The sequence below is a fragment of the Pelobates fuscus genome, chromosome 2 (assembly GCF_036172605.1).
Source record: "Pelobates fuscus isolate aPelFus1 chromosome 2, aPelFus1.pri, whole genome shotgun sequence".
In the NCBI taxonomy this organism is placed as follows: Eukaryota; Metazoa; Chordata; class Amphibia; order Anura; family Pelobatidae; genus Pelobates; species Pelobates fuscus.
Window position 1 is genome coordinate 39023545 of NC_086318.1, and position 23555 is coordinate 39047099.

At 38.5% G+C, this 23555-nt stretch overlaps 1 protein-coding gene across 1 annotated transcript in view; it reads right to left on the minus strand.

Annotated features, from left to right (window-relative positions):
* Positions 1–12997: 12997 nt before the first annotated feature.
* PKHD1 (PKHD1 ciliary IPT domain containing fibrocystin/polyductin) overlaps positions 12998–23555 on the minus strand; it is a 557030-nt gene continuing 546472 nt past the window's right edge. The window contains exon 64 of the mRNA XM_063441645.1: positions 12998–13383. Within this exon, the coding sequence (XP_063297715.1) occupies positions 13352–13383 (32 nt within the window). The 3' untranslated portion in view covers positions 12998–13351. The remainder of the gene's footprint in view (positions 13384–23555) is intronic.

Consider the following 23555-nt stretch of genomic DNA (forward strand, 5'->3'; position numbering starts at 1 on the left):
TGAAAATAATTTTTTTTATGGATGGCAATATTTCAGCCATATGTCAGTTTGGCTTAGCAGAATTTCGGTACGAAAAAAACTGATTTGGGAAATGAATCAGATGAATCAAAGGGGGTGTAAAAATGGTGCAATCAGTGTACTGCAAAAATAAAAAAATGCATGATTTAAATATTATCCATATATATTATGTTTCTGTCATTTGGTTCACAGATCACCTGATGAAAAGTAAAAAATACAAGGTATACATATGCTACTTCTTTTTCCCTTCTTTTGATCACTTCTCACTTGATTTGTGAACAAAATAAAATTTTGTGACAGTCCCCAACCATCAATTATCTATTTTCCATCAATCACCTCTTTTTTTGGCACTGTTGGTGGAATTCAGAATTACGAATGAAAACGAACTTGCACAACCATTGCACACTTTAGTTGGTTTATAATTTGGCTTCATTTCAGTTTAAAGTTTGGGAATTCAAATAATCACCCTTTGCCTTAAATTCAGAGGAATTGCAGTTTTGAACTAAATGAATCTCCAAGTCTAGCAAACACATGCTCAAGCGTACTCTGATAACTTGGCTCAAGAACTACAAATAGACAAGATCCATACTTACCTAGCACAACAAATCAAATATAACACCAGAAACACCAAAAGCTGCACTGGGGCCCAAAAAATCAGGAAGCCCACCAGGTGGCCCATTCACTTAGGGCCACCTGTTGGGCATCGCTGAACAGGGCCCGTGTAGTTTCCGCTGGCTATGAGGAAGTGACAGCCGATCACTTCCTCCCAGCTATAAGGAGAGAGCCCGCTCAGGAGAGAGGGTGGAGGGAAGCAGCAGCAGCACAGGCAGCAGTGAGAAAAGAATCACAGGAGAGCTGCTGCAGGCCCATACACTTTCTCCCATCAGCCTCAGCCATCAAGAGCAGGTCCCCAAGCAAGCCACTCACCTGGATACAAAAGATATGCTAACAGGTGGCTGAAAAATAATAATTATAAAATGTATTGTATTTATATATGTCAATGTCAATGTGAGTGTGTGCATGCGTCAAGGTGTTTGCATGTTTCGGTGTGTTTATGAATTTGTGTGTATGTGTCAGTGTGTTTATATGTGTGTATCTGTGTGTGAATGTATATGTATATCTGTGTAAGTATGTATGTATATCCAAGCAATCAAACACCAACACAACATGCAAACACAGTCCTGCAATCTAAAACAAATATTACATACAAACAAACCCCTTCATGCAAACACCAAAACTACACACACATGTACATCCACATTTAAAAGCCAACATGACATCAAAACACATCCCTGCAATCAAACGCAAACATTACATATAAACATGTTACGTCTGTCACTTATTTGACGGGAGGAGTCCAGGATGCAGGAATCAGCCAAGGTGAAGTACCAAAGGGAAAACCCAATTTGTAGTTGAGGAAAGCCAGGGATCAGTTCAGGAGGCATGGATTAGGAGACGATAAAACAGGCAGGGGGTCAGATACCAGATAAATCAGATAAGGCAGGATAGGCACGCTGAAGTTGACACCACAGTAAGCACAGTACATCTGAGCAAGGAGGTAGAGGTAGATTGAGATTATATAGGGGAGAGGTATCCACCTCTTCATTAGAAGGTGATTAGTCCTTTAAACAACTTCAGCTGTACTGTTCCTTTAAGAGGCCGGTGTTCGGGCGCATGCGTGCCTAGTGAGAGAGAATCACACATGGCTTCAGCTGGGATCTCCCACATGTCGCGGCGTGGTGTGGCACCGTGTCCATATGTTGCAGGACCGCCAGTTGGATGAACACGATGCTGTGCACGCCGGAGTCCATGGCATGCACTAAGAGGAGACTGCTGCAGCCGCGGGTGGAGACGTGCGGTTGTGACACCCCTGTTTTAAAACACTCAACAAATCAAACACAAACACTACACACAAATGCACATAGAAAAGCTTGCATCTCAACTTTATCCAAAACTAGGTGCCCTGTACAGAAACAAATCCTGCCTAAGCCCTTCAGTAAAGGAAAAGATTGTACAGCAAATGCTGATGCCAATCATTGATTATGGGGATGTAGTATATGCATCTGCATCGCAATCCCACATTAATAAACTCAACACATTGTATAACTCGTTCTCCCGATATGTGCTACAATGTAATTACAGGACCCACCATTGTGACGTGCTAAAAGAACTAAACTGGCTGTCGCTGGAATCCAGACGCACCCTTCATCTTTCCAGCCTTGTGTTTAAGAGCTTTTCTGGGAAACTCCCACCCTACCTGAACGCAATGCTTTCCCCGGCTGTTCCCACTTCCTACAACCTCCGATCCAGTACCAACACTTTACTTAGTCTACCTCAATACAAAAAGAAAGCAGCCCGATCCTCCTTCTCCTACAGAGCACCGCATTTGTGGAACGACCTCCCGCACAAATTAAAATCTTCCCTAAGCTTAAAGTCTTTTAAGAGATCCCTCTCTACATACCTCAAAACAGAATGCACCTGTCATGGTTGATTATATATTTCCTACCTGTTCTATGTTAAATTTTGTATATATTGTATATTAAAGGACCACTCTAGTGCCAGGAAAGCATACTCGTTTTCCTGGCACTAGAGTGCCCTGAGGGTGCCCCCACCCTCAGGGACCCCCTCCCGCCCGGCTCTGGAAAGGGGAAAGGGGTAAAAACTTACCTTTTTCCAGCGCTGGGCGGAGAGATCTCCTCCTGCTCTCCTCCTCCGATCCTCCTCTTTTCCTCCCCGTCGGCTGAATGCTCACGCGCGGCAAGAGCTGCGCGCGCATTCAGCCGGTCACATAGGAAAGCATTCACAATGCTTTCCTATGGACGCTGGCGTGCTCTCACTGTGAAAATCACAGTGAGAAGCACGCAAGCGCCTCTAGCGGCTGTCAATGAGACAGCCACTAGAGGACATAGGGGGAAGGCTTAACCCATTCATAAACATAGCAGTTTCTCTGAAACTGCTATGTTTCTGAAAAAATGGGTTAACCCTAGAAGGACCTGGCACCCAGACCACTTCATTAAGCTGAAGTGGTCTGGGTGCCTAGAGTGGTCCTTTAATATTGTTTTTGTATTTTATTGTACACTAACTGTAACAATGCAATGATTTGTGGACCCAGGACATACTTGAAAATGAGAGAAATCTCAATGTATCTTTCCTGGTAAAATATTTTATAAATAAAATAAATAAAAATCTGCATTTAAAAGCCAATACTACATACTAGCACACCCTTGCATTGCAACACAAAAACTACACACTACAAGTTCACCACTGTACTCCAATGGCACCAGTGCATACAAATACACACCTACATGCACACATACACTCTATACAAACCCATGCTTACACAAGCACTGCTCACAAATACGTATGGACAAATGGTAGTTCCCCAACTGGCATAGCATCATTGCTTGTACAGCAGGTGTAGATCTCCCTGTTGGCCACTTGCGCACTAGAGGGGGGCCAAAAAAAAACTGGGACCTGGGCCCTCTCAACGTTAGTTTTGATGCTTCAGAATTGAAGGTGAAGTACAGGCCCTGGGATACCAGATTATTATATTTATTTTTGTATATTTATATTTGTATTTTCCTGGAATACTAGAACTAGAAGTTAGATGGTTACAAAGAAAATGTGACTGTGTTCTTAAGCCACTAATTAGACATAAACACTCTAGTCGTGGCTGGAAGACATAGTGGCCATAATGGGTGATCTCTCAAACAAAACTTAACAAAATAATTTGTGGACCAAAGCCTACACAGCTGTAGTAACAATAATAATAATTTGTGGACCCAATACACTAATAGTACATGAACATTTCTACCCACTTCTACTCATCATCTCTGATTGTGGCCAATCAAAAGACTACACGTAGTTATTATGCACTTATATGTTTTTCAGATCATGCTGATCACGTTGATTTAGAGCTCCGTCTGTTCTAACCAAAGTGTTCATTAACATGTCTATATTTTTGGATATACCTTTTGGGGGACAGATGGAGGTGGTTATCAATAGTGCTAGTTATTTTAACTCCATTCAGTGGAATACAGTAAGTACAGTAGGTCAGCTACCATAGCACATTTAAAACAGGCACAATCATAAACAGCTCTGTCACAGTGTAAATAGTTTAACTAAATCATATAAGTATATTTAAAAGTCCATGAAGCTAACAATCAGATTTTCTCGTTTTCCATATTCTCAGAGAAAACACGTTTTAATGTATTCTGTAAACAAAATGTGTAATAATGTAAGAATTTTATATTAAAGGATTAATTACAAATCTTGACAGATATTGATATGAATGATTCTTTTTCCTAGAACTTCTTTAGTGAAGGTTGGTGCATAATGATTGCATCTCATTTGTATGCAGTCTCATGATATTACTTTTGCATACAATCTGCATAAATTGTATCGTGCAACGTTCCTTGATACTTAGAAGATGCAAAGCAGCCATTCGATAAAATAAAGATTGTCAAAAGGAAAAGTTCTTAAGCTTTAAGTGTAGTACCTGATGGAAAATGACTGAAATACAATTTAGAATTAGAGACATATTTAGCAGAACACACCACTAAAAAAGACAAAGAAATAATAGATACGCAGAAAGACAGAAAAAAATAAAATAGTCGCAACAATGAAAATTAGTCTTATTATCTGCATTATTAGTATTATCTATTATTGATCACATTCAGATTTCACAGTGTAACAGGATTTATGTTACATAATACTACTACGTTTTACATTGGTCACTGAAGGAGTAAGGTCCTATATTTTGCAAGTTTCCAGTCTTATGTGGAGTGGTAGAGACCGTAGGTAAGCAAGAGTACATGAAAGGCGAGTCGTACTTAGAGGTGGTAATTCATAATAGGAAGACAGAAAAGAGACTTGGTAATTTAGGAAGAGGGGTAAGAGATTAGACTTCTCCGAAAAAGTGAGTTTCTCTTCAGTCAAGAAAGCACACAATGTAGACCATATGAATTGCCTGAATTAAATATATCTCTGTGACACTTTCAAGTGTGTCTTTTTTTTTTGTAGGACAGATGGATTGGTTGTGTCCTCAACATTTTGAAAATTGGTTCAACGCATAGTATTCTCTTGATCAGCCTTGTCATAACATGGGTTCATCAAGAAACATTCCATAGATTGTCTGTTCAAAAATGTTAGGGTCATCATTGCATGGTGGAACTGTATTTTTAGACATCTAACTAAAGTCATTAAGGTCGAGCAGTGAGTGTACATCACTAGCACATTTATCACAATTTCTTCCTCAACCTAAGTCAAGTAGTGCTGTTTACTTTTGTTACAACTACGCAGATTCCAGAAGCTACTCAGACACATAAATAATTCATAGTTACTTTCAAATGGATATACCTTGTCAATCTTCTAATATTAATCCACTAATCTTGTGTGTTCCCATAAACACAGTCCTCTCTAGTACCTAAACGTAAATATAAAAGAAGAAGATCATCTTTTGATGTTTGTTACAATTTACAGATCGTACCCCTGAAAACACTCTAAGTACCATCACTGCTTTTAAGAAAAAACTAACAGGTTATTCACTAAAGTAAGAATTCAAAGTGAATTTAAAAAAATTTAACCCCTTAAGGACACATGACGAAGTTGTGTCTTTAAGGGATTAAGGTAAAATTAGCCAAAATGGAAGCGTTCTCTATTGCCTACCAAGGAGCTTGTCCATACTCCAGTAATCTCTTGCATGGTTTATTGTAATCCTTTCCTAATTGGTCTTCCCAAAAGCTGTATTGCCCCGCTACAGTCTGCAATGAATGCTGCCGCCAGACTGATTTTCCTCTCCAGTCGTTCTTCTCACACCTCACTCCTCTACCATTCCTTACATTGGCTTTCTGTATCCTATAATAGTCAATACAAAGTACTAATTCATACCTATAATGCATTGAACAATTCTAGTCCCTCCTACATCTCTTTACTGATTCATAGATGTACCCATTCTCGGTCTCTACGCTCTGCCTGTCATGATACCTTAAATGAATCCAGCGGAACCGCAAGGTGACGTTCCAGGTGCAGACTCCTCCAGGCGATGGCACGGCACGTTGGACGCTGGACCCTCCATGCACACCTAATTATATGATGCCGGCCGATGTCTAAATATTCCATGCTCCCTGACGTTTGGTATTTCACTTGGCTTGTGTTATATTGACTATTCTGCCTTCTGGTTTCCTGACTCGGCTTGTTCTCTCGTTTATCCTGTTTTATAGTTTTCTGACTCAGCTATTCCTTATCGTTATCCTGATCTCTGGTTTTCCTTGACTTTGGCTATTCCTCGATTATTCCATCTAAACCCATCCATTCTAAGGTCCGGTAATACAGATTCTATTTGGGTTATATTCTGCATGTTTGGGTCACTTGTCATGACTCTGCCCATGTCCTTCTCCTGACCGCTGCTTGCACCCGTACGGCCAACTCGCGCTTGCAGGACTTCTCGCATTTGTTTTTGTATGAATACAATTTAGTCCGAAAATTCATATTTTTTTCATATTCGTTTCCTAAAACGTAAACGAAAGCCCTACAAATGAAATGTAAACGAAATGAAAGGGCAAATGCCGAATGCATTACCTTTTCATTTTGTTTCATTCATTTAATAGACTCCGTGCTGCAGGGGAATTAACCCCCACAGCACGAAGAAATAAAACTGCGCACACGAGAATCCCCCCCCCCAAAAAAAAAACAAGATGGGAGCCGGCAGCGCTACCAGCTCTCTCCTTGTAATAAATAATTATTCCTACCCCCCATTAAAACTTATGGGGGTCATTATGACCCCCATACTAATAAAAAGGAGGTTAAATCCTTCTGTATGCCCCTACTGTCCCCCTGGCCCCCACCAATGAGTGGCAGATGGGGACCCTAAATAAATAAATAATGGGGGGACCTTATGTCAGCCCCAGGTCCCCACCCATGAGTGGTGGGTGGGGACCCAAATAATTTAAGGGGAGACCTAATGTCCCCCCTGGACCCCACCCATGAGCGGCAGGTGGGGACCCTAAATAAATAATTAATAAATCATGGGTTGTGACCTGTCCCCCCCAAGGTCCCAACCCATGAGCAGCAGGTGGGAACCCTAAATAAATAAATTAAAACTATAAAAAAATAGTGGGGGGTAAAAAACTAACCCTGTAAAATATAATTTCATACTTACCATTAGATGTCTTCTTTCTTCTTTTCTTTTTTTTCTTCAGCCCCAAAAAAGGCCAAATAAAAATCCATAACATGTGTCGCAACTGTTAAAATAAAATAAAAACCTGAACGCAAAAAAATTAAAAAAACTCCAGACGATAAAAAATATAATCCATCTCTACCCATGGAGGGCATGGCGCAGAATGAGGTCCACAGGGCGGGGAAAGGCTTATAAAGCCTTCCCATGCACCTCAATTAGACTCAGAGCACTCTGATTGGTTGTTTAATTATTTTTTTAATGAATTTTGTTCGGAAACAAATGGTTTGTGGATGAAATTCGCCATTGACAAATGAAATTTATATTTATTACAAAATCATTCATACAAAATGAAAATTCCCCTGGTGCACATGTCTAATCTCCTGTCCTATTGTGTTTTTTTACCCCACCTCCTAAAGACTGTAAGCTCATTTGAGCACGGTTCTCTTCAACCTATCGTTCCTGTAAAATTTTTGTAATTGTCTTATTTATTGTTAAATCTTCCCCTTTTATAATATTGTAAAGCGCTACAGATTGAATCTGTTGGCGCAATATAAATGCCAATTATAATAATAATAATAATAATAATAGGACAGCTTTGTTCCATAATGTTATACATATACCAAAAATGGTTGATATTGCTGAAATCATGTTTCATGCTTAATTTAGAAGACTTTTCCTTTGAACTTTGGAGTATTCATGTTAAGATAAGAGTATTTCTTGTAAACGGACAAGCAATTTTGCCATTGATACGAATAGGCAGGCTTACAATCTTAAGTCCTACACTACTAGCCAAGTCTCAAAAGTTACTTGCCACTGAAACATTGAGGGTCCATGGCACATTCATCAGGGGTACATTTCTACTCACCAGGGCAACATTTTCACTCACCATTGGCTAGTAGCGAGTGGACATTTTCAGCCTTCGGGGAACTGTTATTTAGTTAACAGAGTTAGGTTTATCTCTTGTAATAAAATCTTGCCCAAAAGGCAGATCCCCAGATGTGATAGTCCTACAACTAACATGATTCATTACCATTCTTAAAGCTAACAAACCATCATGAGTTTTGTAGTCCATGGCATCTGGGAATCTACATCTTGAGCACCGCCATAGTAGCCCTTGGATTTCCTTTTTTCAAAAGTGGCTTCAATGGTGAATTACGGATGGAACCAGCTAGTTTTTCTTCTGTTGTGGTTATTCACATTTTTTATGTGTATTTTTTGTGAACAATTCTAAACAAACTATGAGACTTTTCTTTAATAACCTTTTGGGAAATTTCAGACGTTTCTACTTTTGGTGAGATATTTTACTTATTCCTATAGGTTTAAAACCCATCTCTGATTGGTGATTCTCCATGGATTTTTCTGGGACTTGTTTTGACAGCGTCTTTTTCTTGATGGGGCATGTTTAGACATGCTTTTCAGAAATGCAGTATGTGCTGTTCAAGTTGAGATCATATGAACATTAAACTGTACAAACACCAACTCCACTCCATTGCAGTTGTATAGTATATAGGAACTAAATACTTCTGCAATAAAAGACTTTAATTTTTTTAAATACTTTTTTTTTCAATGTAAAATATCTGTCTGAATATGAAAAGGCGTACCAACTAAAATAATACAATTGATTTCTTTTTAGCTTTTTTTTTCCAGTAATGTGTTTTGAAATTCTGTATGTATGTATCTATCTATCTATCTATATATCTATCTATCTCCATGTTTCGCATAGTATGTATATATGTTCATGCCTCATGCCTTCAGGTGATTCTGTGAACCAAAATGAGCAGGTTAATTTAAAAAAATAAAAATAAATGAAAAAAATAATGTTCTTGAGAACCACGCAGGTCAGCACAGGCATTTAAAGAATGGTTAGTCAGGTGAATAAGCCCTTGTATATCAGTAGAGCAATGTCACGGTGATATCTATACTTTCACAGAGGACAGAAACAGCCCCATGGGACATGCAAATATTCTTCTCCAAAAACTGCCTTAGGATTCGTTCATTAAGCATCAGCAGCGGTTTTATCTTTTAGGGGTTAGGGGCTTCTAATGGTGTCTTCGTTTATAAGGCTTTAAATCACAGTCTCTCACGGCAGCGCAATATTATAGGTAATTCTCAGTCAAGCAATAGGGGTCATAATAAGATGAAAGAAAATGAACAAGGGCATGTAGAATATGCACAGAACATACAAAAAATAAAGACGATGCATACATAAAACAATATTAAAAGATAGCCTGAATATTGATTATTTTTTGTTCCAGCATATCTGGTCTTTGTTCTTAAAAAATATTATTCTTATATCATCATTGGAGGCTACCGCCGTAGTCTAGCTGAAGCAATACTGTATATTTTTATTCTTCAGTAAAAATCTCTTGATGGATGCTATGTGCCTTAAGGGGAAAAACTAACAATGACTTGCTACCCTCCTCTGTAAACATTAAGGCACATTGAATACTGAAAAGTAAAAAATAAGCAAATAAAAATAAAAATTAGAACGTCTTCAAGCTCAAGTCCCTGGGCCGGGACATGTGGCAGAGTGTAAAACCTCTTTTTTATAACAAGAACAACCAATGCCTCTATTTTACATTAGATGAACTAATCAACACTACCTGACTGGCAAAATAACTAGAAGGGATTCCTTTAAGAAGATAGCACTCCAGTTAATGGTTAAGTCTAAAAATTGATCAAATGTTTCTGTTTTGTACCAAACAAAGCTGCCATATAACTTAATTTCATTTGGCAAACATGTGCAAAAACGATAGCTTTTTCCCTCATCATATGATACAATCATTGACATATAATTGATGTACACTATGTTTAAACAAGATGCCTTTGGAAATGTACATACGTAGTGCCAAAATACACATGTATAGCGTTACCTGTGGGTGTAAATAACTGGGAGGAGGGGGAAGGTTGTGATCAAGTGAGTACGACTAGGAGGGGAGAGGGGATCTAACAGGGTGGGTGTAAGTAACAGGGAGGGGGGTTTAATGGAGTTAGTGTGACTGGAAAGGGAGTGGGGATTTAAGAGGGTGGGTGTAAGTAACAGGGAGGAGGGGTTTAATGGAGTTAGTGTGACTGGAAAGGGAGTGGGGATTTAAGAGGGTGGGTGTAAGTAACAGGGAGGAGGGGTTTAATGGGGTTAGTGTGACTGGAAAGGGAGTGGGGATTTAAGAGGGTGGGTGTAAGTAACAGGGAGGAGGGGCTTAATGGGGTTAGTGTGGCTGGAAAGGGAGTGGGGATTTAAGAGGGTGGGTGTAAGTAACAGGGAGGAGGGGTTTAATGGGGTTAGTGTGACTGGAAAGGGAGTGGGGATTTAAGAGGGTGGGTGTAAGTAACAGGGAGGAGGGGCTTAATGGGGTTAGTGTGACTGGAAAGGGAGTGGAGATTTAAGAGGGTGGGTGTAAGTAACAGGGAGGAGGGGTTTAATGGGGTTAGTGTGACTGGAAAGGGAGTGGGGATTTAAGAGGGTGGGTGTAAGTAACAGGGAGGAGGGGCTTAATGGGGTTAGTGTGACTGGAAAGGGAGTGGGGATTTAAGAGGGTGGGTGTAAGTAACAGGGAGGAGGGGTTTAATGGGGTTAGTGTGACTGGAAAGGGAGTGGGGATTTAAGAGGGTGGGTGTAAGTAACAGGGAGGGGGGTTTAATGGAGTTAGTGTGACTGGAAAGGGAGTGGGGATTTAAGAGGGTGGGTGTAAGTAACAGGGAGGAGGGGTTTAATGGGGTTAGTGTGACTGGAAAGGGAGTGGGGATTTAAGAGGGTGGGTGTAAGTAACAGGGAGGAGGGGCTTAATGGGGTTAGTGTGACTGGAAAGGGAGTGGGGATTTAAGAGGGTGGGTGTAAGTAACAGGGAGGAGGGGCTTAATGGGGTTAGTGTGGCTGGAAAGGGAGTGGGGATTTAAGAGGGTGGATGTAAGTAACAGGGAGGAGGGGTTTAATGGGGTTAGTGTGACTGGAAAGGGAGTGGGGATTAAAGAGGGTGGGTGTAAGTAACAGGGAGGAGGGGCTTAATGGGGTTAGTGTGGCTGGAAAGGGAGTGGGGATTTAAGAGGGTGGGTGTAAGTAACAGGGAGGAGGGGCTTAATGGGGTTAGTGTGGCTGGAAAGGGAGTGGGGATTTAAGAGGGTGGGTGTAAGTAACAGGGAGGAGGGGTTTAATGGGGTTAGTGTGACTGGAAAGGGAGTGGGGATTTAAGAGGGTGGGTGTAAGTAACAGGGAGGAGGGGCTTAATGGGGTTAGTGTGGCTGGAAAGGGAGTGGGGATTTAAGAGGGTGGGTGTAAGTAACAGGGAGGAGGGGTTTAATGGGGTTAGTGTGACTGGAAAGGGAGTGGGGATTTAAGAGGGTGGGTGTAAGTAACAGGGAGGAGGGGCTTAATGGGGTTAGTGTGACTGGAAAGGGAGTGGGGATTTAAGAGGGTGGGTGTAAGTAACAGGGAGGAGGGGCTTAATGGGGTTAGTGTGACTGGAAAGGGAGTGGGGATTTAAGAGGGTGGGTGTAAGTAACAGGGAGGAGGGGTTTAATGGGGTTAGTGTGACTGGAAAGGGAGTGGGGATTTAAGAGGGTGGGTGTAAGTAACAGGGAGGAGGGGCTTAATGGGGTTAGTGTGACTGGAAAGGGAGTGGGGATTTAAGAGGGTGGGTGTAAGTAACAGGGAGGAGGGGCTTAATGGGGTTAGTGTGACTGGAAAGGGAGTGGGGATTTAAGAGGGTGGGTGTAAGTAACAGGGAGGAGGGGTTTAATGGGGTTAGTGTGACTGGAAAGGGAGTGGGGATTTAAGAGGGTGGGTGTAAGTAACAGGGGGGAGGGGCTTAATGGGGTTAGTGTGACTGGAAAGGGAGTGGGGATTTAAGAGGGTGGGTGTAAGTAACAGGGAGGAGGGGCTTAATGGGGTTAGTGTGACTGGAAAGGGAGTGGGGATTTAAGAGGGTGGGTGTAAGTAACAGGGAGGAGGGGTTTAATGGGGTTAGTGTGACTGGAAAGGGAGTGGGGATTTAAGAGGGTGGGTGTAAGTAACAGGGAGGAGGGGCTTAATGGGGTTAGTGTGACTGGAAAGGGAGTGGGGATTTAAGAGGGTGGGTGTAAGTAACAGGGGGGAGGGGCTTAATGGGGTTAGTGTGACTGGAAAGGGAGTGGGGATTTAAGAGGGTGGGTGTAAGTAACAGGGGGGAGGTGTTTAATGGAGTTAGTGTGACTGGAAAGGGAGTGGGGATTTAAGAGCGTAGGTGTGAGTAACTGGGAGATGGTTGAGTAAGTAACTGTGTGTCCAACTTGTCTGGTTGCAACTACATGTTTGTTTGTCCACCCATTGTAAAGCGCTGCAGAATTTGACGGCACTCTATAAATAGTAACATAAATAATAATAATAATGGGGTTAGCTTGACTGGGAAGGCAGTGTGAATAAAACAGGGTAGGAGTAAGTGATGGGGAGGTGTGGGGATGAGATGGGATTAGTTTGACTGGGAAGGATGAAGGGATGGTGTAAGTGACTGTTAGGCCAGGGTGGATGTAAATTAATGAGGGGGTCTAAGAGTCTGTGTGCAAATATATATTTCCAGACATATTCTCTTGTTTTGTGCTTGCCATTGTGTGCACGTGTAGAAGATCGTTGCATGCAGGACAAATTACAATATATAAAGAGAATATGTATGGGGGTGGGTTGGGTGATTGCTAATATTACATATTGATAATATTATTAAAAAAATAATAATTTTGTACTCTTTAACTTTGTTATTTTGTGATTGAATTGTATTTATTTTTGTAACTGTCCATAAACAAAAATCAATGATGGAAATAAAATATGTCAGTTCTAGGCATTATTATACAATCCTTCACTTAAGTGATAGCACACATTAACTGAATCCCCTAAAAAGTTTAAATGTAATTATATTATTGTATTTATTAATTTCAGTTAGAACAATGCAACAATCAACATCAAACATATATTGATTGAGAACCTTTCAGTTAAAAACAATTACGTCAGTGTTCCATATTTATATAGAAATACAAGTTATATAAGTGTCTGTTTTTCATCAGTCTAATATTTTTGAACTTGAATGCTGAAAATTAAATTTTCTAATTTCTTCCATAGCGGGTTCAAACTTCACATGTACATAAAATACTAATTCTCTTCAAATTTTCAATGTTGTCTTATATGTATCTTCATCGTTTATTTGTTTTGCCATTTTTCAATCCTGGTAAAATAAACAGACAAAAACATGGTATTTAAATGTACTGAATTATTATCATTATTGTTTTGTGCAAAAAAAAAAAAAAAATGTATCGGGGGGATTATTTATCCCTTCATGATACATCTCTCCTATAAAAAATAATATATATATATATATATATATATATATATATATATATATATATATATATATATATATATATATATATTATATTTATTTATATTATATAACAATATCCAATTTACTGTATATATGCATTTCACAACAGTGTGAAAAAAATTAAGTTTCCAAAGTATACACATCGTGACATTGCTAAGATTATTTTTAACCTCTTAAGGACGGAGCCAAATGTACAAGTTGTGAACGAAACAAAATGTAAACAAAACCTGGCATTTGAGCTATATGTCTGTCCAACCGTAATTCACCTCTTTCATATTAAATGCACCCCCCTTATTATATATAATTTTATTCAGGGGAAACAGGGCTTTCATTTCATATCAAATATTTAGCTATGAAACATAATTTAATATGAAAAAAATGGGAGAAAATAAGATTTTTTTTATTTTTTTAGTTCTACATGACATTTTAACTGTCAATGTCATAATACTGTTTGCTTTTACTGCAATAAAATACACATATTTGTATTCAGCAAAGTCTCACGTGTAAAACAGTACCCCCTATGTACAGGTTTTATGGTGTTTTGGGAAGTTACAGGGTCAAATATAGCGTGTTACATTTGAAATTGAAATTCACCAGATTGGTTACGTTGCCTTTGAGACTGTATAGTAGCCCAGGAAATAAATTTACACCCATAATGGCATACCATTTGCAATAGTAGACGACCCAAGGTATTGCAAATGGGGTATGTCCAGTCTTTTTTAGTAGCCATTTGGTCACAAACACTGGCCAAAGTTAGCGTTAGTATTTGTTTGTGTGTGAAAAATGCAAAAAACGCCAATATTGGCCAGTGTTTGTGACTAAGTGGCTACTAAAAAAGACTGGACATACCCCATTTGCAATACCTTGGGTTGTCTACTATTGCAAATAGTATGCCATCATAGGAGTAATTTTCATTCTTGGGCTACCATAGGGTCATAAAGGCAACGTAAGCAATCTGGCGAATTTTAATGTGAAAAAAATGAAACACAAGCCTTATATTTGACGCTGTAATTTTTGAAAACACCATAAAACCTGTACATGAGGGGTACTGTTGTACTCGGGAGACTTCGCTGAACACAAATATTTGTGTTTCAAAACAGTAAAAAGTATTGCAGCAATAATATCGTCCGTGTAAGTGCTGTTTGTGCGTGAAAAATGCAAAAAACTTCACTTTTACTGTCGATATCATCGTTGTAATACATTTTCCTGTTTTGAAACACTAATATTTGTGTTCAGCGAAGTCTCCCGAGTAAAACAGTACCCCCCATGTACAGGTTTTATGGTGTCTTGGAAAGTTATAGGGTTAAATATAGTGCTAGCAAATTAAATTCCCTATACTTTTGGCATGAGTTGTCAGGCAGGTCCCGCTAATTGTAATTAATTAGGATACCTAATTATGTAAAATGATTACATAAATATATGTGTAGAATTAATATATGTATATATATACATATGTGTATATATACATATATATATATAATTTTTAAAAATATTTGTATTTATATATAGGTATATATATAGTGATATATACGTATATACTTATGTATATAGATATATATATTATTTCGTTCTCCGTGCATTTTGATATAAATATATATATATTAATATCACAATACAGTTAGAACGAAATAAAACACATCTATGTATTTTTTAATATTTTATTTTTAATTATTTTTTTATTTTATTTTTTACGTATTTACATATTTATTTTTTATATTATATATAAATATATATATATAACAATAATTATATATATATATATTTAATCAGTATCAGTCTACGTGTAATTTGATATTAATATATATATATATAATTATATATATATTAATATTAAAATACACCTAGACAGTGTATGTGTGTGTGTATATATATATATATATATGATCTAAGTATATATTTTTTTTTACACTTATTTTAAGTTATTTTAATTTGATTTTCAGCCAGCAGGGGGACTAACTGTCATTACAGTTAGTCCCCCTGCTGCCATTGCTGCAGCCAGCTATCCAGGCCATGTGATTGTGAGGTCCTCGCAAGGACCTCACTCTCACATGGCCCGGGGCTGGGCTGAAGAGGACCGAGGTGCCGCGGGGGGCTCCCTGGGAGTCCCCCCAACCGCGATCGCCGGCGTGGGATCGCCGGCGACCGGGTAAGTTACAAAAAAACGGAGGGCGTACTATTACGTCCTGCGGCATTTAGAGCCGCTTTAAAAAGGACGTAATAGTACGCCCTCCGGTCTTAAGGGGCTAAATTAATAAATCAATTTCTACCAAACAGTTGTGTGATGAAATGGGTTCTGTAGGAATACACTGCAATTTTTATTTGTAACTCATGTTAGATTAATATTTCCAAGGTATTTGCAGAACCTTCTATTTCCTGTTTGCACTTAACTCTTATGATTCATTAATAAAGGGAAGAATGTTTAAGACGGTATAATCGCCATTTTCTTTAGCAACTTCCAACAAGCTCTGAGAGGCCGCACACACATTATTATTATTATTATTTTATTATTTATATAGCACCAACAAATTCTGCAGCGCTTTACAGTGGGTGGACAAAGAGACATGTAGTTGTAACCAGACAAGTTGGATCCTATATCTTACAGGAAGCCAATGTAGGGACTGACAGAAGGGTGAGGCGTGGGCGGACAGGAAGATGAGCCTTGTCACCGCATTCATTATTGACTGTAACGGCGCAAGTTGGGAGCACGTAACACCACTGAGAAGCGGATTACAGTAGTCAAGACAGGAAAGGACAGTCTGGCGTTAAGTAGGGTCGGAAGCGCTCAATGTTTTTGAGATGGAAGCGGCAGGATTTGGCGATAGACTGAACATGAGGCGTGAAGGAGAGGTCGAAGTCAAAGAGAGCACCTAGGCAGCGAGCCTGTGTGGTGGAGCTGATGGTAGTACCGGTTTCTTGGAGGGAGACAGACACAGGAGTAGCAACACTTGAGGGAGGAAAGACCGGAATTTCAGTTTTGGTCAAGTTGAGTTTAAGGAAGTGGGCAGCCATCCAGTTAGAAATAGCAGAGAGACAGTCAGAGACACTAGTCAAGAGGAACGGGGAGAGATCAGGAGGGGACAAATAGATTTGCGTGTCATCCACATAGAAATTATATTGGAAGCCATAGGAGCTAATCAGTTTACCAAGGGAGGCAGTGTAGATGGAAAACAGTAGGGGAGCAAGGACTGAACATTGGGGGACACCAACAGAAAGGAGTTGGGGAGAAGAAGCAGAGCCAGAGAATGAACCACTGAAATAGCGCTGGGAGAGGTAGGAGGAGCACCAGGAGAGAGCAATATCTTGTAGGCCAATATTGCGGAGGATGAGAAGAAGCTGTTGATGATCAACAGTGTCAAAAGCCACAGAAAGGTCAAGGAAAATTAGGATAGAGTAGTGACCACGAGCTTTTGCAGCGTGTAGATCATTGGATACTTTGGTCAGTGCCATTTCTACAGAGTGCTTAGAGCGGAAACCAGACTGAAGCGGGTTGAGAGATCTCTTCCCTGATTGTAGAGATCTTGTCAGTGAAGTGAGTTGAGGTGGTCAAGTTAGTAGGTGGATGTATTGGTTATGGGCAATGATAAATGTACTATTATTGTGTTCCCATTCATGTGCAATAACTTATGATACCTATAGGGGGTGTAGTGAGCTATGTGACATTAAGAGCAAGAAGATGGCTGCTGCATATTTAATGAGACATGTGCTTTAGGGAGGAAGTGACCTATAGGTGGCCTAGTGAGCACTGTGACGTCAAGTGCATAAAGATGGCTGCCGCATAGTCAATGAGACACGTGCTTTAGGAAGGTATTGAGAATTCTCAAGTCACTTCCTTTCACAAATGACCACATGTAGTATCCGCCTCCTAGAGATGACCATTAGGTATTGGTTATGTTACCTCTGTGGGTGGATACTAGATGGGAGGTTATTTAAGGGGTTACCAGAATCTAGAGAGTAGTTTCATGACTGAGTCGGAAGAAGCCAGGTGTCTTTAGAGGTGCCCATGTAAATCCATTTAACATGTGGCAAGGAACTCACCTCATTGTTCTGTGTGTTATTCTGATTCAATTATCCTGTGTAAGCTGCTGAATCTCCATGAATAGAGCTAAGTAGATTTCTTACCTGAATGTATTGTTTATAGCAGTGTGTGTTTTTAAAGTATGTTTTTTTTGTGTGCTTGATAATTGTATTCCCAGTAAAGTTTTGTTTATACTTTCATCAAAACTTTGCCTCTTGTCTGTTCATTCAAGATATTCACTAATATTTATGTGATTGACCAGTATACCTTGTATTATTTTATTTGTGGTATTATTTCATATTTATGAAATTCAGAACTTCATAAATATAAAGAAATTACTTAATTTACCATTACAGCGGAGGAGGAACAATAGGGCGCAGAAGAGAGTTAAATGTGTGAAATAATCGTTTGGGTTCGTGGGAGAGTGTAGTTATGAGGGTATTGAAGTAATTTACTTTTGCAGAGGAAAGAGCCAAGCTGTATGAGTGCAGCATAAATTTATAGTGGAGAAAGTCAGACGCACAGTGAGACTTTCTCCAACAGCATTCAGCAGTTCTGGAGCATTTTTGAAGATATCGAGTCAGCTTGGTGTGCCAAGGTTGTTGTTGGGGGCGCTTCCTGCGTTTAAATGTAGGCGGTGCCATGATGTCTAGTTGAGAGGAGAGGGTGGAATTGTAGAAGGAGGTTGCAGAGCTAGGGCAGGTGAGGTTTGAGATAGGTAAAAGGAGAGTTTGGAGATTAGTGGAGAAATGTTCTAGGTCGATACATTGGAGGTTTCTGTGAGATTGCTGTTCAGACAGTAGTGTCAATTGGGTCTTAGGTATGCCGATGTCAAAAGTCAGCCGATGGTGGTCAGATAGAGGAAAAGGAATATTGGAGAGATTAGAGGTGGTACAGAGATTGGTGAAGGCGAGATCAAGAATGTTTCCTGCTGTATGGGTTGCTAAATTGGACCATTGCATAAGGCCAAAGGAGGAGGTTACAGAGAGCAGACGAGAGGCATCAGTGCAGTTGGGGTTGTTGATTAGTATATTGCAATCCCCAAATATGAGGGAAGGAGTGCAAGAGGAGAGGTAGTGGGGAAGCCAGGAAGAAAAGTGCTCAATAAATAGCCTAGGATGATCAGGGGGGCGGTAGATGATAGCAATTCTTAACCCCTTAAGGACCAAACTTCTAGAATTAAAGGGGATCATGACATGTCACACATGTCATGTGTCCTTAAGAGGTTAAAGGAGTGGGGTTAAATAAGAGGACAGTGTGAACTTCAAAAGAAGAAAAGGATAGGGCAGGGGGAGTTATGATTGGTTGAAAGATACATTGAGGGGAGAGAAGGATGCCTACACCACCTCCTTTACAGTTGAGTCTGAGAGTGTATGCAAATAGGATAGGGGACAATCTGCTAAATATAAATAAAACAAAACAGCATAGCGTATAACTGTGTGGAGACTGGCACTGTTATGTATTCATAATTGGTCACTCACAAATTTGTGGAGATAAAACAGCCTTGAGTGATATATTTTTCCTTCAGTGTCCAGAATGTTGTCCCTCCTCACAGTTTCATCAATCCATAGATGTATATATCTCAAGAGAGGGAAAATATATACAAAAAATGTAGTGCACTTCCAGAGTATGAATAAAAAAGTATTTAATAACTTACATTCAAGTTTAAAACAAACAGCATGTCACCATAAAGCGTCCTACGCGTTTCGTCCTTAGCTTGGACTTCCTCAGGGACTTGGTGTCAATAAAGTGCAATAAAATACAATAGCAGCAATAAAATATATCCCTCCCACAGTCCTTTTATACATCCCCATTCAGTGTTGAAGTTCTTTCAGCTGGTGTTCGATTTTCTTTTTCGCGGCATGGGGCCGGATGACGTCATCACGTACGTTGCGTGCGTTCCACTTGCGTTTCACGGGACCGGATGACGTCATCGCGTGCGTTGCGTGCGTTCCACTTTGCGTTTCACAGACCCGGAAGTGGGTCGTGATCGTTGGTCACTCGTTCTATTACACTGACTCAAAGTATATACAAGTGGGTGGACAAAACGGGGAGGGGGAAAGGGAAACAGTTAAGAGAGTTCTCTGGAAGGCACTATCTTTACAAGGCAGATGTAAAATAAAAAAACGAAGAAAACATATATTTACATTACAATCTGAGTTTGTAAATCTCTTAGTATGTAACCCATTTTCACAATTGAAGAGCAAATCTATATAAAGATATATGTTTTTCCTTGTTTTACATCTATGTACAATTTATATAACTCATACCCAGAAATATATATTTTTGTATACCTAAGACTATATAAAGGAATCTTTAACTAGACATCTCATACAATGACAGTGTAATATGCATTATACATATGATGTACAGATGATACTGTAGTTGGTGAAACCCATTTTCATTGCACCTTTGTCTCATTCTTCTTATAGAAAAGAGATATATTATCTCTAAATCAAAAAAGGGGAATATATTAGAAAAAATGTTAGGTTGTATGAATAAAAATAAAAATAAAAATGCAAATAAAAATAAAAATAAAAAGATAAAAATAAAAATAAAATAAAATAAAATAAAAATAAAATTACAAAAATAAAATGAAAATGAAAATGCATAAAAATAAAATTAAATGTGAAAATAAAATAAAATAAAAATAAAGATAAAAATAAAGATAAAAATAATAAATGTTAGATTTGAAAAAATGTTTCACCAAAATATAGACAATATCCCTTTAAGAGATTCTGATAATTATTACTTTACCAAATTAGAACGCTTAATGGTAAAAGAAACAAAAAAATGGTGGGAAGTGTCCTATCTGGAAAGCTACCTTAAAGAGGGATTAATCCCTAGGGGATTGAGAGTGGAAAAAATCCCTGCATGTGGTATAGATAATGAGGAATTCCTAAAAAAATGGGACTTAATCTTAGACACATGCTCACAAAACCTTATGAAATTAATAATTGAATCTGAAAAGCAAGGCAGAGAACAAATAGAGACAGATATCAAAACCTTAGAATCTGAGGGAAGTAAGAATATAGAGCCCAATAAATATAAAGAAAAGGAACAAGAAATCTGTAATGTAATTAACAATCTGGAAGAAAGAATATCAGAAACTAAAAATAATAAAATGAAGAGAGATAGAAGAGATAAAACTTTCAACACTTTTTCCACTAGTAACAAAATTAAGAATAAACACAAACGAAATTTTGATAGAGACACCAGAAACTTTGAGGGATCACAGAAAAATACCTCCTTTAGAAGACAAGATACATATAAAAGAAACATTTCACCCACTCGAATAAGAAATCCTTTAATTAACCAGACACAAAATTCACCCTTTAAAATTAGAAGGTATTCTAATAATTACACACGAAGCCCACCTGTCACGAGACGCAAAACATTTACCCCAAACAATGTCTCACAGACCCAAAAATTCCTCTAAACAAAGGGGAAGGAGGGAATCAATTTCCCCAAATCGACGCGACTCCCCCCCAAAGAGATCTTATGCCCAGGCAACAAGAACTAATCTGGAACATACAGATGAGAGTGAAAACCTTTTTTTAGAGGGAGGATCCCATCACAGGGATGGGAGAATAACTCAATTCTTCAAACCACGTTACAATCACCAGGGAATTACATCAGACATCCACTCAATTTCCCCGAAAAGAAAAAGAGTAGAGGAGAATCCACGAAGAGAGGACTCTCTAAGACAAAGACAATAGAGAAGCAATACGGAATTTATAATTTAACTGACATAGAGCTGAGTGATACTGATTTAAAAGCTTTAAGCAAAGGCTTAAAATTTGCCCCTAACCAAAAAATGAATTTCTTTAATACATATATTGATGTCCAAAAATACATTCGTAAAATGACACTAAAAAGATTTTTTCTAAAAAGAGAGATAGAAGAAAGTACAAAAGAAATCACCACAGAACAGAAACAATTCAAAAAGAAATCACATTTCTATCCAGTAGGGGACAGAGGCCCCTTTCTAGAAACATTCAATAATATGGTATGCCACGACCTAGAAAAATTGGAAAAAGAAAAAAACTTAGGAGTGAATAAATACAACATGAGTAAAGAAGAATCAGCAAGCATAACTAAATTACAAAAAATGGACACCATAGTAATAAAGGAAGCTGACAAAGGGGGGGCTATAGTCATCATGACCAGAGATTACTATATGAATGAGGCACATAGAATTTTGGGAGATATAGAAACTTACATTAAACTCACAGGAGATCCAACAAAAAGATTTAACACCATCTTGGGATCTTTATTGGAACAAGCATATAAAAATGATATAATTTCTAAAAACAATAAGGAATATCTCTTCAATAATTTTCCAATAATACCCATTTTTTATTTTCTCCCCAAACTACACAAGAACCCCACAACCCCCCCAGGTAGGCCAATTATCAGTGGCATTAACTCCGTATCTGCCCATCTATCAGAATTTGTAGATCACCACCTTCAGAAATACGCACAAGAAGCACCTTCTTACTTAAAAGACACTGCCCATGTTTTAAGAATTTTGGAGAATGTAATTTGGGAACCCGATTATGTCTGGGTGACCATAGATGTCACGTCACTATACACAATAATAAAACACAACAAAGGTATAGTTGCAGTGGAACGTATTATGGAAAAAGATGAAAATATACCACCAAACTTTCGAAATTTCATTTTAAATAGTATCCACTATATTCTTAAACATAATTATTTTTTCTTCGATGATTCATTTTACCTTCAAACCACCGGCACAGCCATGGGGACCAGGTTCGCCCCCAGCTATGCAAACATATATATGAGGGATTGGGAATCCAACCACATATGGAGTGGGCATAGCTGGGTAGCGAACCTGGTCCTATGGAAACGTTTTATTGATGACATAATACTAATCTGGCGAGGCTCACACGAAGATTTGTCATCATTTATACACTACATCCATCAAAATGACTATGGTTTAAAATTTACACATGAAACCAATATCACTAGCATCAACTTTCTGGATCTAAATCTCTTTATAGAAGATAATCAGATTCAATCAAAATGTTTTTTAAAAAAAACGGAGGGTAATAGCTTTATTCACAGAAAAAGTTGTCACAAAGATAAATGGCTGGAGACCATACCAAGAAGCCAGCTAATACGAGTGAGAAGGAATTGTACAAAGAATTCAGACTTTAGGGAACAAGCCAAACATTTAAAAAATAAATTTGTGGCAAAAAAATATGAAACAACTTTGCTAGACAAAGAAATTAAGGAAATAGGAGAAAAGAACAGAAGAGACTTAATAGTATCTAATCCCAAAAAACATTCTAAGGACAACTATAATTTTTCTTTTTCGACCCAATATAACACACAACATTGGAAAATAAAAAAGATTCTCAACAAACATTGGGATATCTTACGTCAGGATCCCATTTTGGGGAAAGTGCTCCCAAAAAAAACACCAGTCATTTTCAGGAGAACAAAAAACTTTAAAAAATCTATTGGCACCAAGTTATGCTCTAAAAATTCCACGCAAAAGTACGACTCTAAACATCAGTGGTTTTAACCCCTGCAATTCTTGCAAAGCATGCAAAAACCAAAAATTTACCCAAAAAAAAGAATTTATAAGCTTTACTACAAAAGAGAGATTTAAAATAAAATCGAATATAAATTGTAATACGAAAAATGTGGTATACATGCTACAATGCCCTTGCGGAAAACAGTACGTGGGGAGAACATGCAGAAAACTAAAAGAGAGGATATTAGAACATCAAAATAATATCAGGAAAAATTCAACGAAACATATAGTACCACTACATTGCAATACTTGCAATAAATTTGATTGGCGGAGTTTCAGTTTTTTGGGTATAGAACATGTGGACCCATATTGGAGAGGAGGGGATTTGACCAAAAAGCTCTCTCAAAGAGAGACTTTTTGGATCAATAAATTAAAAACACTCCAACCCCTTGGTCTAAATTTAGATATAGATTTATGGAGTTTTTTTGAAGACTA